The 14,435-nt window shown below is 46.3% G+C and overlaps 1 protein-coding gene across 1 annotated transcript in view; it reads left to right on the top strand.

Moving 5' to 3' along the window:
* Nucleotides 1–14,435, top strand: part of fmnl1b (formin-like 1b) — a 51,913-nt gene that overhangs the window by 10,646 nt on the left and 26,832 nt on the right. The window contains exons 3-7 of the mRNA XM_080456098.1: nt 5,273–5,356; nt 6,552–6,635; nt 6,915–6,988; nt 7,927–8,010; nt 8,457–8,600. Coding sequence (XP_080312224.1) covers nt 5,273–5,356; nt 6,552–6,635; nt 6,915–6,988; nt 7,927–8,010; nt 8,457–8,600 — 470 coding nt within the window. The remainder of the gene's footprint in view (nt 1–5,272; nt 5,357–6,551; nt 6,636–6,914; nt 6,989–7,926; nt 8,011–8,456; nt 8,601–14,435) is intronic.

Raw genomic sequence — 14,435 nt, 5'->3', positions numbered from 1 at the left:
GCCTTGCTAGTGCTACACTGGATTTTATTTTGCCTGCGAGACCTAATTCTAATTCCTTTATGTAGTTCGTAGCTTCACACCCATGTGTCAGCTTGCTACACACATTCACATGTGGTACCTGATATTTTGGGCGATGACTGCTGTACATTAATAATAGACCATTTTAACCATCACCTCCATTAGCATTTCTCATTTCATCATTATTGTCAAGTAAGAGAATGCAATAGCTATTTAATAGCAATAAATACAATTAATGTTTTGGTAAGTTATTTCAGAATATTGTTGAATCAGTGGATATCTTTAAAAGAAAGTTTAAAACCTTGTTTTTACCTATACACCTTTTTTCTTCTCTTTTATTATGTACTGTGACTGTCCTATTTTATTTTCGGTGAAGTTAATTGCTTTGCATTTTGTGAACAACAGGCATTTCCACCGTACATCTTCTGATTCTGTTCCAGTACCCAACGTGACCCCAAGCTTCTGTAAACAGGCCTGCTCCGCTTCACATTTATCTTCATTTCAACATGCATATAGTACACACTTACCGTACCTCTCATACCCCATATTCCACTTCTCTCCTCTTGTGCTGCTCCCACCATATTTTTTTTAACTGCCAGAAAATCTGGTATTTTTCATCAGACACAGCCCTGTTCTGCCCATAGAGATCATCATCAGTTGGACTTCAAAGCTCAAAGCTTCTGTCCCTAGACTAGTGCTGTGCTTTGAGGATAGACAACTAGGCTTTAGTAAAACCATGATAGCCTTTTAACCATTTTTACAAAGCATTCCATGGTTTGTTAGATTTCTGACAAAGCCTCTGGTGTAGCTGTGATTTGGAACCTGAATTCAGGCTAAGCCTAGGTACACTAGTACTTTATGAATATGTAATGTTAGTGTGGGTGTCCCACTTTACTGTGACAATGGCAGAATTGTGCTAAAGGCAATCATAATGCATGTATGTACAGTATTCTCTCTCTCGCTCTCGCTCTCGCTCTCTCTCTCTTATATATATACACACACCACCAGACCACCCCAAGCACTGCAGATGTTCTAGTTATAGTGTCTTGTCATACTACCTTTATTATTCAGTAAAAAAAGTTCCATATCACAGCTTTAATTACTTTTCACCTTTTGGTAGGTGTAATAATTGTACAGTACAGGCAAAGGTGCAAAGTGTGTGTGTGTGCGTGTGCGATAGTGAGAGAGGTTAAATCGATAGGATCTAATTACTGTAGGAATTAGTGTTGTGTTCCTTTCCTTATTCCTTATACCAGAGATTTCTTAGTGCTAACAAAGGCCTGGGCTTGATTGCAAAAGTGCCTTTTTTAATGGTACCTTTTCTCACAGTGAGATAGCATTGTGTATAGCATTTGATACTGATCAGCATCAAAGTTCAACTCCCATTTGGAAAAAATCCTCATAACTAATTCTGTTTCTGGTTTGCACCTAGGTTATAGGAGGATTAGAAAGAGTGACATCCGTAGTGTTACTTGAACTCACACAGTGGGAAAATTAACTTATACACCATAAACGCTACGCAAGTGCAACAGAGCACTGAATGAACAGACAACTAACAAACTGATCAACTCAAAACTAATAGTCATTAATAAACCAGCGCTTTGTAACACAGCAGTATTCGCTCTAAACAGATCCGGTTTATCCTCTGTTGCAAGATGGTCCAGTCAGCCATTTTTTTTTTGGCTTTTCTGCCTTTATTGATAGTTATTATGTGAAGATTGACAGGAAAGAGGGAGAGAGAGGCTGGGAGAGACACTCAGCAAAGGCCGTCGGGAACGGGACTCGAACCCGCGACGCGCCGTCAGGCTACACCAGAGCCTAAGTGCCTGGACCGCTAGGCCAGCGATACGGGCCCAGTCAGCTATTTCCAACCAGTCCCTATCGATTCACCAGCCTCATTTATCAAGGCTGATTTATCAAAGCCATTGCTATCTGGAGAGGGCCATTGATTTACTACGTCACGTGCTAGCCACTGTTAGTCCTGTTATTCAGCACAGAGCTAATAATATTACAGTCATTGAAGAACATTAAAGTTGAATGTTCGGGTTAGATAATGCAGTAGATATCGGGTGGGGGGGGGGGGGGAGACAATGTATAAGCCTGACATATTATAATTAGTTGTGCACCGGTGTCGAGCACCTAAAATAGCAGGTCTACTGTACATGCTCACGATATGTCACAGTGCAGCGTATTGGGAGCTATTTTTGGTGTTCTGAAACAATGCTCCTTCAGCCATCCATTCTAATGTGTTAGCCTATAGATGGGTGCATCAAGTACCAAAAGTTAAAATACTCAATATGGAATATTTCAAATAGCCAAATTATGTAGGGCTGAAAGTGGTGAATGTATGTTTTGTAATAATAATCCAAATCTACAAAGTAACTAACGTTTTCAAATAATTGAAGTGGAGTAAAATGTACAATATTTTTAGTAAAAGTGTTTAGTAAAAATACCCCCAAATTGTACTTAAGTACAGTACTCAATTAAATGTACTTAGTTACTACAGCCAACACTGCTGTATACTGTGTATCCATAACAATCAACTAACAGGCGACCTGACCTGACCAATATCATACAACAAGACTCAAACTCACAGATTATCTCGGCTAAATTGTGGAATGCAAGATTTCGCCGTGAGCTCCTTGGGGAGGCTCTGCGTTAAAAGCTTACAATAAAGCACCACTAAGCAGCCCCTGAAGCCTGCAACGTTCCTGAGAGGCAGGCTCACCATCCCAGCATTGATGACTCCACACTTTGACTGACCTTGTGGCATCTGCTGCGAGCCAGGACATCTGTACTCGGTTACAGTAACTTAGACAGCAGCGGGGGATATGGAATAGGGTGGGCAAGGCGGAGGAGGAGGAGGAGGAGGAGGAGGATAAAGTGATGGAGAGAGGAGGATGAGGCAAGAAGGAGGAGGAGTGGGAAGGGAATAAAGTGATAGAGAGAGGAGGATGAGGCAAGAAGGAGGAGCAAGCAAAGTGGAGAGATAACTATGTTTTGTCCTTGAGTGTCAGTCTCCCGTCGACTAGCCTAGTTTCACGACGTGTGTGTGTGTGTGTGTGTGTGTGTGTGTGTGTGTGTGTGTGTGTGTGTGTGTGTGTGTGTGTGTGTGTGTGTGTGTGTGTGTGTGTGTGTGTGTGTGTGTGTGTGTGTGTGTGTGTGTGTGTGTGTGTGTGTGTGTGTGTGTGTGTGTGTGTGTGTGTGTGTGTGTGTGTGTGTGTGTGTGTGTGTGTGTGTGTGGTTCAGACGGGACAGCCGGCTGACGCTTCAGGCCCTGCTGTCATTATGTAGGACACTATGAGTGTATTTGTGTGCGTGTGTGTGTCAGTCAGCCCATGTCTGGGTGACACCTTTCGTTCTAAACTTTCACAATTGCTACTTAAGCAGCAAGGGTCAATTCAAGGCCTTTTCCCCATGCAAATAAGGTCATGACATAACCCCCGATTTGGAGATAAAGTCTAAAACGTTGTGTTTACACAATAACATGTCAAAGGTTGGGCTGAGGTTTCAGTTACTGTTCCTGTCCATAAATCATACAGTGGTATGCACCTGGGTGACGGGAGCATGGTTACAGCTGTGTGTTTGTTTTAAAAGTTCAAAATAAACCAAGTGAAACCTTAACTCCCAGCAATCAACCAACAGTAGCCTGTACAATGTCAGCATTATGCAGTCTGATGCATCGACTGATTTTGGTGTTAAAGGCTTAGTGTCGACACAGATGTCGTTTGTTGGTTTGCAGGGAATGGCAAGGAACAGAGAGCTGTGGCTATCCATGTGAAAGTTATGACACTGTAGTGTGTGTTAGTTTCTAAGGACATTTCTGCTTTAGAGCAAGAAAAAGTGTGTGTGTGCGTGTGCGTGTGCGTTTGTGCGCGTATACAGAGAAAATGAATGACAAACAAGTTGAACAACCTAAGTCAAGCTCTGGATATGAAACCATTGCATTGAGACTGGCTTTGTGCAAGGATATTGTGTGAGCACTGATTAGTTGAGACACAAGCTTGTTTTAGGCCTATAATTAATCACTTTCCACTTTCCAAAACATGAGATAAGACTAGGCGTCCAATTTTGGAGAAGGGTATTGATTTGATGAGGCAACAACGGTTTAAATCTGAGGCAATTTAGTACACTGCTTATAAGCAGTGCGCTACTGTTTCAAACAATTAACATCAACCATTATTGCTAACTAAGGGCCCCAGTTTATAGATCGTATTCTTTAGTAAATCTCAAGGACCCGGTGATATCATGGGGCCCAAAATGTCAACTAGTCCCCTGCCTTGTGAGTACTTAAGCCTTCTTCTGAGAAATGCTCTCATATTTTTTGCCTCATCGGGTACAAACTATGTTATGGCAACCAGCCGGGGAGCAACAGTAGCCATCTGTGTCTGCTATAATAGCCTGTAATGCTACCAGAATGCATCACCACTCACCTCTGTGTCACAGAGCCACTGACTGCCTTGACTGGCACGTAATGAAATCATCGACGACGGAGCCATGCATTATTGAGAGAAGCTACATAATGATAGAGTGACCGGCGGCATTGTTGGGGGATGAGTGTGTTTGTATCTTTATTGTTCTCCGGTCTGTCTGGGGTTTCAGGTAACGCATGGCAACATGGCAAGTATCAGCAGAACTCGCAAACAGACCTTACGTCAGCAGTAGTGTAAACAGTATGTATTACTGATGTACAGTACCTGTCGAGCGCTCAAAAATATTGTGTGAAATCTACTTTTGAACACAGGCTGAGGAGGAGCCATTATGTGAAGGTTTCCTTGTCATGAAAAGAGCCAGTTCAGCGGCTCTGTGTTGTCATTGTTGCTGTCAAATACTAGTGTTCTCTGACAGAAATTGTCAAAAATCTGCATCAGAAGCTTGGAGTCATGCAGTGGAGACTTTCAACTCCCCTCTCTCGATCTATCATGAAACTATCATATGAAAGCTGTCTGTCTGTCTGTTGGGGGGGTTCCAGGGGGTCCCCAGCAAAATGTGTTAATATAGCATCCCAATAATTTTTACCTTTTATACTTTGGCTATTAAAAAATAGCACAAGATCATTGTAGATCTGCTATTTTTTGAAAGATTTTGGAAATTTGTGCAAATCTTTGAATATAATATAACCAAATATTTTGACATGGGGTCCGTGGCCAAATACATTTTGGAGGTCCTTGACATGAAAAAGTTTGAGAACCACTGGCTTAACTCACTCGCCTCTCTCCACCCCCCCCCTCCTCTCTCTCTCTCTCTGTTTCAGAACACTATGAATCTGCCTCCAGACAAAGTAAAGATCCTCAGTCAGTACGACAGTGAGAAGAAATGGGACCTGGTCTGTGATCAGGTGGGTTATGCAGCCTTTTCTTATAACTCTGAAAGACGTTTTCCGTCCAACCCAGCCAACAGCTGGCCACGTATACCAGCATCTGTCACCATGAATGAAGCTCTGTCTGGTTACTAAAGAGAAGAAGTGGATGCCCAAGACATCTTGGTCTCTTGGATGACATACTGTACAGTCATACTGTACTACCATAATAATGTCACTTTATATCTTCACAGTGGTTCTGTTTTTGTAAAAACCCTCAGTGGTTGTTAACCCTGATTCATACTCACTCGCACGGCAGTGTTGCACACAGACAATTGCTGATCTACAAGCTCAGATGTGCAACCAAGTACAACATACAGTACAGCAGTGGTTCTAAAAGTGGGGTCTGGGGACCCCTAGGGGTCCTTGAGGGGGTTTCAGGGGGTCCACAAATCAGTTGAACCACTTTTAACCCTATATACTGTACTGCACATTGGCTAAATATCCGATATACAAGCTAACAACGCGATATGACACGTTGTAAGCTTGTAGATCTACTATCTTTCAAAAGTTTGGAATGTTTTTATAACATTTGAACAACCCAAATGTTGTATGGGGGTCCCTGGCACCACATTTTTTCAGATGAGGGTCGGCAGCCAAATACATAATAACTTTGGGGTCCTTGACAAAAAGTTATAGAACCACTGCAGAACATGACACGGAGCCCTTGGTGGTTGATGTGCTGAAACCCACAGTACAGTTACTGTGGATCAAAAGGTAGTATCCTTACTCTCCACTGTAACGGAAGACAAGTGAAACCTCCAGTTGACATACTAACACAGTATTGTGCCTATACCCCCCATGCTCTCTCACACACAGCCCATCAATATTGCAGGTTGCTGTGGCAACTGTGGTGAGGCCCATAATGTCTTGGTGGGAGAGTGACACACGATACGTCGTATAACGTCCTAGTTGAACGGTGATGCTAATGCTTTCCGTGAGGTCGTCAAAAATCGTGGTCCAGTTAAATGAGTGACATCATGGGCTCTGATGTACTTCAAAAGAATGTGTCTCTGTGGATGCTAGTTAAAATGAATTGTGCGTGGATAAGTGTCATTACGTATGTCTGTGTAAAAGTCCCAGCTGGGCTCTATTCAAACATAATTAAAGGTATGTGTTTGTTTGTGTGTGTGCCGTCTGTGTGTCGTGCGTGCGTGTGCACCTCTGTATGCAGGAACGGTTCCAAGTGAAGAATCCACCCTCTGCCTATCTGGACAAGTTGAAAAGTTATCTGGACCATGGAGGGGTCAGCAGGAAGGTACACTGCTCATTGCTCAATAGTCTGACATTCAGGTCCCAAATACAGCTTGGGTTTTTGTTGAGCCAAACAAGTATAACTGCATTCGTATTTCAATTATAAATCGTGATGGAGCATGCTTTCTTTTATCGTCATTTAGGGAATGAAACTAGGTAATTGCCCATAGTCCATATAGCTGCCTGTGTCCTGGGTGAAAATTCCACAGTCCGCTCTGTGTTTTGAAAAATAATAATTAAAAACATTGCTCTGTTTTATGATCTTGTTTGTTTGTGTTGTCAGTTTAAGAGGCGTGTCCAGGAATCCACCCAGGTCCTGAGAGAACTGGAGATCTCCCTGAGGACAAATCACATTGGGTGAGGAGTGAGGACCTTCTCCAGCCTCTCTCATAATCCTTTTTTACTTTGTTTTCCAGAAAGAAATGCATTTCAGAAGCTCAAATCTTACAGTAGCTAAAGCAAAGTATGAGTATATTGGGCAAAGGAGGCCTAAAACTCTTAATTCTGACAATAAAATATATCTTTCTGTGTCAACACTGGATAGAGAATTGTTGCTGTTGTTCAAAGCAAAGTTGTTCAGCTTGAGGTTTGAGGCCTTGAGAGCGTTAAAGTGTTATAAAACAGATTTGATTGTCCTTCCCTTCCAGCAGATCCTGGAAAGATGTACTGTAACCAAATATCTGCCCTATTCAGCTTTGTAAGCTATTTCACTATCAGGTTATCTAATTCTAATTGATCAAATCTGTTTAATTCTTATTCTGATGAACCATCTGATCCTAAATCAATGATGTACAGTATAGAATTGATCAAATTAATCAAGAAGAACAAAATCATTGATGTTTACCAGTGTGCCATCCACTGTCCACAGTCACCTGAGTTGCAGTCAGAGGCTGCTGTACCAGCAAAACTGTGAGAAAAGAAACCCCCAGATGATCAGACTTTAAACATGGAGGATACTAGTCCTTTGTCTGTCTTAATAGATCTCATTGCCACCGTTTCAGTCGTTTCATTGTTGTGGCTGAAACCTTCTGTTTATTCAATTGCATTTATTGTAATTATTTTAGATGATAAATGTTCTTCCCTGATTGTGAAGCACTTTGTAACTTGGTGTTGAACAGTGGTAAACAAATAAAAGTTATTATTATGTGATTACTTAAAAGTGAGTACTTTTAATGGAAGCAGGTAAATCTAATGGATAACATTGTGGCTTTGTCTTTAGTCTTAGGTTGTATATGATGAGGTAATTAATGCTGTACAATAACTGTAATTTTATCATCTGCATTTTCCTCTCACAGCTGGGCCCAGGAGTTCCTAAGTGAGGAGAACCGAGGTCTGGATGTTCTTGTGGATTACCTGTCTTTCGCTCAGTGTGCTGTCATGTGAGTTCCATATGTTCTTCTTTTTTAAATCACAGTTGAAAACATTTCACCAAACTACAAGTAGTAGATAGCATTTCACTTACAGTACAGAGAGCACTAGAACTCTTTAGCAGATGAACAACATTGACTTAAAACCCGGCTTGGGAAACTAAGTCCCGGGAGCTGATGGTAGGTGTTGTGCTCAACCTCCAGAGGTGTAGCGCATTGTAAAGCAGATAGACACCCTCGTTCTATGGACAATACTGACAATAAGCCACTCCGACTGACCTCTGACCTTCCCTGCTTAACAGTGGGTTACAGAGAGATAGCATGCCAAATGGCCTGAAAATGTGTTGAGCTCAGACAAGGATCTTTTAATTGCCAGTCAACTGAAAATTAAGCTCCATGACAGTTCATGCAGTATGAATGCAGACTTTTCTTTTCATGAATTTTCTTTTTCACTGCAGGTATGACATGGACAGCTTAGACAATGGTGCCGTGCCCACAGATAAAGGTAAACCTGTAGAGAGATCACTGGAAGACTTGAGCAGGAGTGCCAGCAACTCGCCTACCCACAGTGCCTCCAAATCTGGCAAAGGCTTCGGGGTCAGGTGAGAATCCCAGTTTTGAGTGCTTTGCCTGTTGGCTTTCATATGTTGCATTCAGCAGTGGACAGTAACAAAGTACATTTACTTGAGTACTGTACTCAAGTAAATGTTGTGTCTGTGCTTTCCTAAATTTCAAAGACAAATATGGTACTATTGACTCCACTACATTTCTAGGAAGGGGAAAAAGTACATTATGAATGAACCACTTCAGTCCTATTTCAAACGAAAATAGCAGATCTACAAGCTCACAATGCATCATCATGAGCTTGTTGAGCTGTTATTTTCACTATATTTGATACTTTTTGAAAACTTTGGGTAATTTTGGGGGAATATATAGTATATATATATATACAGTATATATATATATATATATATATATATATATATATATATATATATATATATATATATATATGTATATATATATATATATATATATATGTACTTTTGAATACTTAAAGTCTTTTTAAAAGCAAGTATTCCATTACTTTAACTCAAGTACACATTTGACGGAGCAACTTTCACTTGTAGTTGAGTAATATTTGACGAGGAGTATCTTCTGTATACTCCTGGTCAAGTAGCCTACTGGGGTTGAGTACTTTGTCCACCACTGATCATGGCTAGATTTGTGCACTGTGCGTGTTGTCTTTCATGTGTTGCGTTGAATCTCTTGTGTCACTGTGAATGGCTGGCAGTTTCACTGTATTTACATAAAGCAGGTCACACAAATGCCTGATGTACAGCACACTGAGTGTGTGCATTGGCAGCTTGCTCATACTCTCATGCTGTTTATGCAGATACATTTACACACATGCAAACACATGCTTACACACACACACACACACACACACACACACACACACACACACACACACACACACACACACACACACACACACACACACACACACACACACACACACACACACACACACACACACACACACACACACACACACACACACACACACACACACACACACACACACACACACACACACACGTACAACGCTCAGCCCGTCCGGAACAATTATCATACTTTTAGGCCCGAAAACCCCCCAAAAAACTAAAAGGTGTCATTATGTGCTTAATGTCCTCAAAGTCACGCATCCAACAAGCTTTGAACTGAGCAGATTGGACATTCCGTTCCAGAGATTAGTGTTTCTTTAATAACATGGGCTAGGAAGGTTGGACGGCAACAAACTAGATACCTGAGTTAAGTTCACTTTGAGCTGCATCCAACACATCCACTGGCATTTCCGTTGGCCTTACCGTTAGGCCGCTAGGGGCAGTTGACATTTCTTTGTTGAGGGTAATAGATAATAATAAATAAATAAAAAAGTCGGAACCCGAGGCTCGGCCCGGCCCGATTAATTAGCATACATTTTGGGTCCGACAAAATCATTCTTATTAGGTCCATATATTGACAGAAATAATTGATCATATCAATGGGTGTGCGTACCTGCGCATGTGAATTAAATTAAATGTATTAATATGATAATCCACAATATATTGTGCATTGTGTCATAAACTATATCACAGATTCATTATACAACAATTACAATGGACAAAGGGATAAAGGAACAGTGCCCTCTCTTCATAATCATCAGAATTGTATTCTTAAAGAGGAAGAGGAATGCATTCTGCTGCAGAGCAAATAACTACATTGACATTCCTATAGTTCTCTTGTGGCATTCCACTTAAATTAAAATGTCAGTCGTATAGAGATGAACTAATTTAGCCACATGAAAACCTCATCTATCTGGGATTTTGGTGTTGTATAGTTCATATTTAGATTTTTAATTTTTGATTCAAAATGAGCAAAAACAGCAGATCTATAAGGTCACATATGACTTCCCGGTGCATTGTAAGCTTGTAGAATCTCTTTGAGTGGTTAAAATTCAGTACGGTGCGCTGCACGGTCCGGAAATTGTATGTTTGTTAGAAAAATCTGAAAGGCTTTCTGGTTTCTTGTCTAATTCTCCGTAACATACTCACTATGGGATATCAGCGCCCCCTGGCGTGATGCAGAGCTACATACCATAAACTCCCGGGCCATTCATTGGCTGAGAAGGGTATGTCACGTGTCCGGTAAACCGGAAGAGGTATAAAACCTCTTGCGTGACGTGGCTCATCCTCTTTCGCTTCTCTGCATGGCAGATGCTACAGCTACAAGACATACCTCAAAGACCAAACTTTACAAACTTTGTGAATTAGACCGAAACCAGCTTTAGCCCACTCGGGTGGTACTTGTACTGACCCACGGGTTTTCCTCTACTGCAAAAAAAAAAAGTTTATTATTCTTTCCGCTCCCGCGGCTCTCTTATCTTTTCTTTCTATCTGAAATCAAGTTTTCCTCCTTTTGCTTTCCTCGTGTTTAGCCGGCCGGCTAAAGGCTAATAGGTTAGCTCCATGGAGGCTCCACGTTCGTGCGGGCTGACGCCACGGTGCCGCTTGCTGATCGCCGCGGACGACCCTCACGGGTTTTGCATCTCCTGCCTCGGGCGACGGCATGCCTTCGAGGCGAAGCACTTCCGTGGTGCACCGGGAGGTTGCGACGACTGCGCCCGGTTCTCCAGGCGTCGCCTCGAGCGCCGTCTAGACAGGGCCGACGAACTGGCCCCAGGCGGCAGCGCCGTAGCGGATCCAGCCCGCATGGACACCGGCCCAGGTAACGTGGGTGGTAGCGCCCACCACGTGCGCCCTCATCCCACAATGGGCCCTCCAGCTGCGGGCGGTCCCAGCAGCAACCGCTCGCAGCAACACCAGAGTGCGCCGTCGCAGCAGCTCCAGTCTGCTACACCCTCCGTGCCGCGCAGCACTCCACCGGCCGCCGCAGCTGTGACCGGGGGAACCACCCGGGTGCAGCTAGCTAGCGGCGCTTCATCCCCCTCTTCCCAGCCGCTCTCTCCGAGGCCGCAGCAGGAGTACCGTGACAGCGGGGCTTCGCCTTCGTTCAGCGACGTCTCCGACGACGGCAGCACCCACAGCATGGACGAGGGGGCGGAGGAGGGTGAGATACTGTCGTTCCAGGGGGCTACCGGAGCAGCCGCCTCCAGCCCTCGTCAGGACGACGACCTCGGGGCTTCTGGCGGTCAGCTGGGGCCCAGCTGGCCGGACGCCCAGGAGCTGGAATCCGATCCCGCAAGGCGCGACGAGCCGGTCTCGGCTATCATCGATAGAGCCTTGCTCAGATGTGGGCTCGTTCGCCCGATGGAGGAGCGTGCATCCTCCACCGGGCAAGATGACGAGTACCAGGGCTTGGCTCCCCAGGATCAGCGCGCGCAGAGGTCCAGGAAAGTCCCGGCCGCGCTGGGCTTCGCCAACGCCCTCATGTCCACCTGGGAGGTCCATTCCGAGCCGCATCGGCTGGGTTTCCCCCTCGAGGTGGTGGACGCGCCGAAGTTGGGGCTCATCGCCTGTCCCCCCATGGACCCCGTCCTGGCCCAGGGCATCATGGACCAGCGTCATCCAGTGGCCCTTACTCCCGACCCGCACTTCACCGTCCCCAAGGAAAAGGCGATATCCGTGGCGGTGAAGAAGGCGTACAAGTCAGCAGCGCTGGCGGCGCGCGCGCTGAACATGGTCGCCATTCTCCAGGGCTCGACAGCTAAGCGGCTAGCCGAGCTAAGAGAGGCGTGGGGCGACGACGCTGAGGAGCTGGAGGCCCTTCAACAACTGACCATTAAGGTCACTCGTCACGCCACAGCCTGGGTGGGGAAGTCCATGGCGGACAGCGCGGCGATTGAGAGGGCTCGTTGGCTCGATCTGGCCATCTTCCGTCACGAGGTGGTGGACGCAAAGAAAAGCGTCATGGCGCTCCCGCTGAAGCCAGACAACCTCTTCGCTGGAGCGTCGGAGTTCCTCCGAGTCTCCACCGACTCACGGAAGGCCCAGAGGGAGGCCGCGGCGGGGGTTTTGGAGCCAGCCCCTCCTCCGTCTGCGAGACCCCGCAACGAGAGGCCCGCGGGCAGAGGTCGTTCCTCCTCCTCTCGCCGAGGGTCCAACACTTCCCGCTCCTCTTCAGCCCAGGCGAGCTCGCGGGACAGACCGCAGAGCAACGCGGGCAATCGTGGCAGAGCTTCCCCCCGCCAGCCACCCGCCTCTACCAACACAAACACCGTAGGAAGCTCCAGCCGACCTCCACGTCGCAACACAGGAGGGAAGCCTCGTGGCGGGCGGGGTAAGTGACATTGTCTCGCCGGTGCACAGACCGGCTCAGCCCGCTGTTCCGCCGTTCGTGTTGGGGAAGAGGACCGTGGCTTTTCAGGCCTCGTTGGACAGAGTCGAGGACGGCTCCACGAGTGCCAAGAAACTTTGTTGTGTTCAGAGTGTGGACGATTTATGTGTGCAGAATGTGGACGTTTTAGTAGTACAGCGCAATGTTTCAGTGAAAAGTGCCCTGTATGTACCTCCTTTTTCTCTGCAAAAGAAAATAAATGTACCGAATGTTACAAACAGTCTCGTTCTTTCACATGGCATAGGGCCTTGGAGCAGAGGGGTCCCCGTCTCGCGGGCCCCTCTGTTCCAGCGCCCTCACTGTATGGGCCAACAAGGCCTGGAGCCCCCGATTTCCGGGGCTCCAGGTATTGCTGGGGGTCCCCATGTGCATGCATTAAATCTATGTCATCTTCCCATAAGCCCAAAGTGCCTGGGGCCCCCGTTTGCCGGGGCTCCAGACACTGCTGGGATACACTCTGTAAATGCATTAAGTCAATACCATCATTCCATGAGCCCACAAGGCCGGGAACACCCGAACCCCGGTGTTCCAGGCATTGTTCGGACAACATCTGTGCATGTTTTGGGTCATATGAAGGTAATCGGAAAGGTATTAAACAAACCGACGCCGCCTTTGTCCACAAGAGGGCGCCAAAGCGCCAGTGGAACAGGGTCACGTCGGTTTTGCCTTTCGCCTCACAGGCTTCCGTCTCACGGGATGCAGCGAAACGCCACTGTGGACCGGAAGTCTTTGAGTCAGACAGAGCGGGCCTCTGTCTCCGCCATTTTGGAGGGACAGATGCCCCCTCTCTCGCAACGCGTCACGATGGGCGGGCCACGTTCGCTTGTAACGGGCGACAACGCATCCCTTACGGGGAGGAGGGTTTTGTCGCCTCACAGGCTTCCGTCTCCCAGGTTGCAGCAGCACGTCACTGTGAACCGGAAGTACTTGGCTCAGAAAAGGCGGACCTCGGTCCCCGCCATCTTGGAGGGACACTTGGCCCCTTTTCCACACCGCCTCTCGAATTACAGGCCACATTCACCGTTTCCGAGCGACAAAACATCCCCTACGGGGAGGAGGGTTTTGTCGACGCTACGTGCGGAGCCTTTGGGCTCCGACGGGGGGGCGACGGCCAAGGTAGGCTTAGTTCGGGCGGCCCCGTTTGTCCGGGTGACAGCGCCGTCGGTTTCCATGGAAACAGGCAGCCGGCGCGGGCGGACAAACCGGATGTTGACGTCAGTCACCTCAGGGTTAGCACCGCCGGCGGCAGTAGCAGCAGCGTCACTGCTCCCCATGGCAACCGTCCCCATAGCGACGCTCCCACTCTCCGAGCGGCCGATGACGTCACCGGCCAACCCACTCGCTCGGTGTGTGGAGGAATGGAAGATTTGCAAGCCAAATCCTTGGGTATTACGCACAATACAGAAGGGTTACAGGTTACAATTTTCCAGAAAACCCCCAATGACAGACAAAGTGTTGTTTTCCAAGGCCACAGGTCCAGCGGCCAGTACTCTGAGGGAGGAGGTTGCCTCCCTTTTGAGCAAAGGCGCTGTCACGGAATTACTTCCGAACCAGAACCGACTGGGTTTCTATTCGAAATATTTTCTGGTGGCAAAGAA

This window comes from Gymnoscopelus braueri (assembly GCF_963280865.1).
Source record: "Gymnoscopelus braueri genome assembly, chromosome: 17".
In the NCBI taxonomy this organism is placed as follows: domain Eukaryota; kingdom Metazoa; phylum Chordata; class Actinopteri; order Myctophiformes; family Myctophidae; genus Gymnoscopelus; species Gymnoscopelus braueri.
The sequence above is the reverse complement of the archived record's forward strand: the minus strand, read 5'-3'. Positions and strand labels throughout refer to the sequence as shown.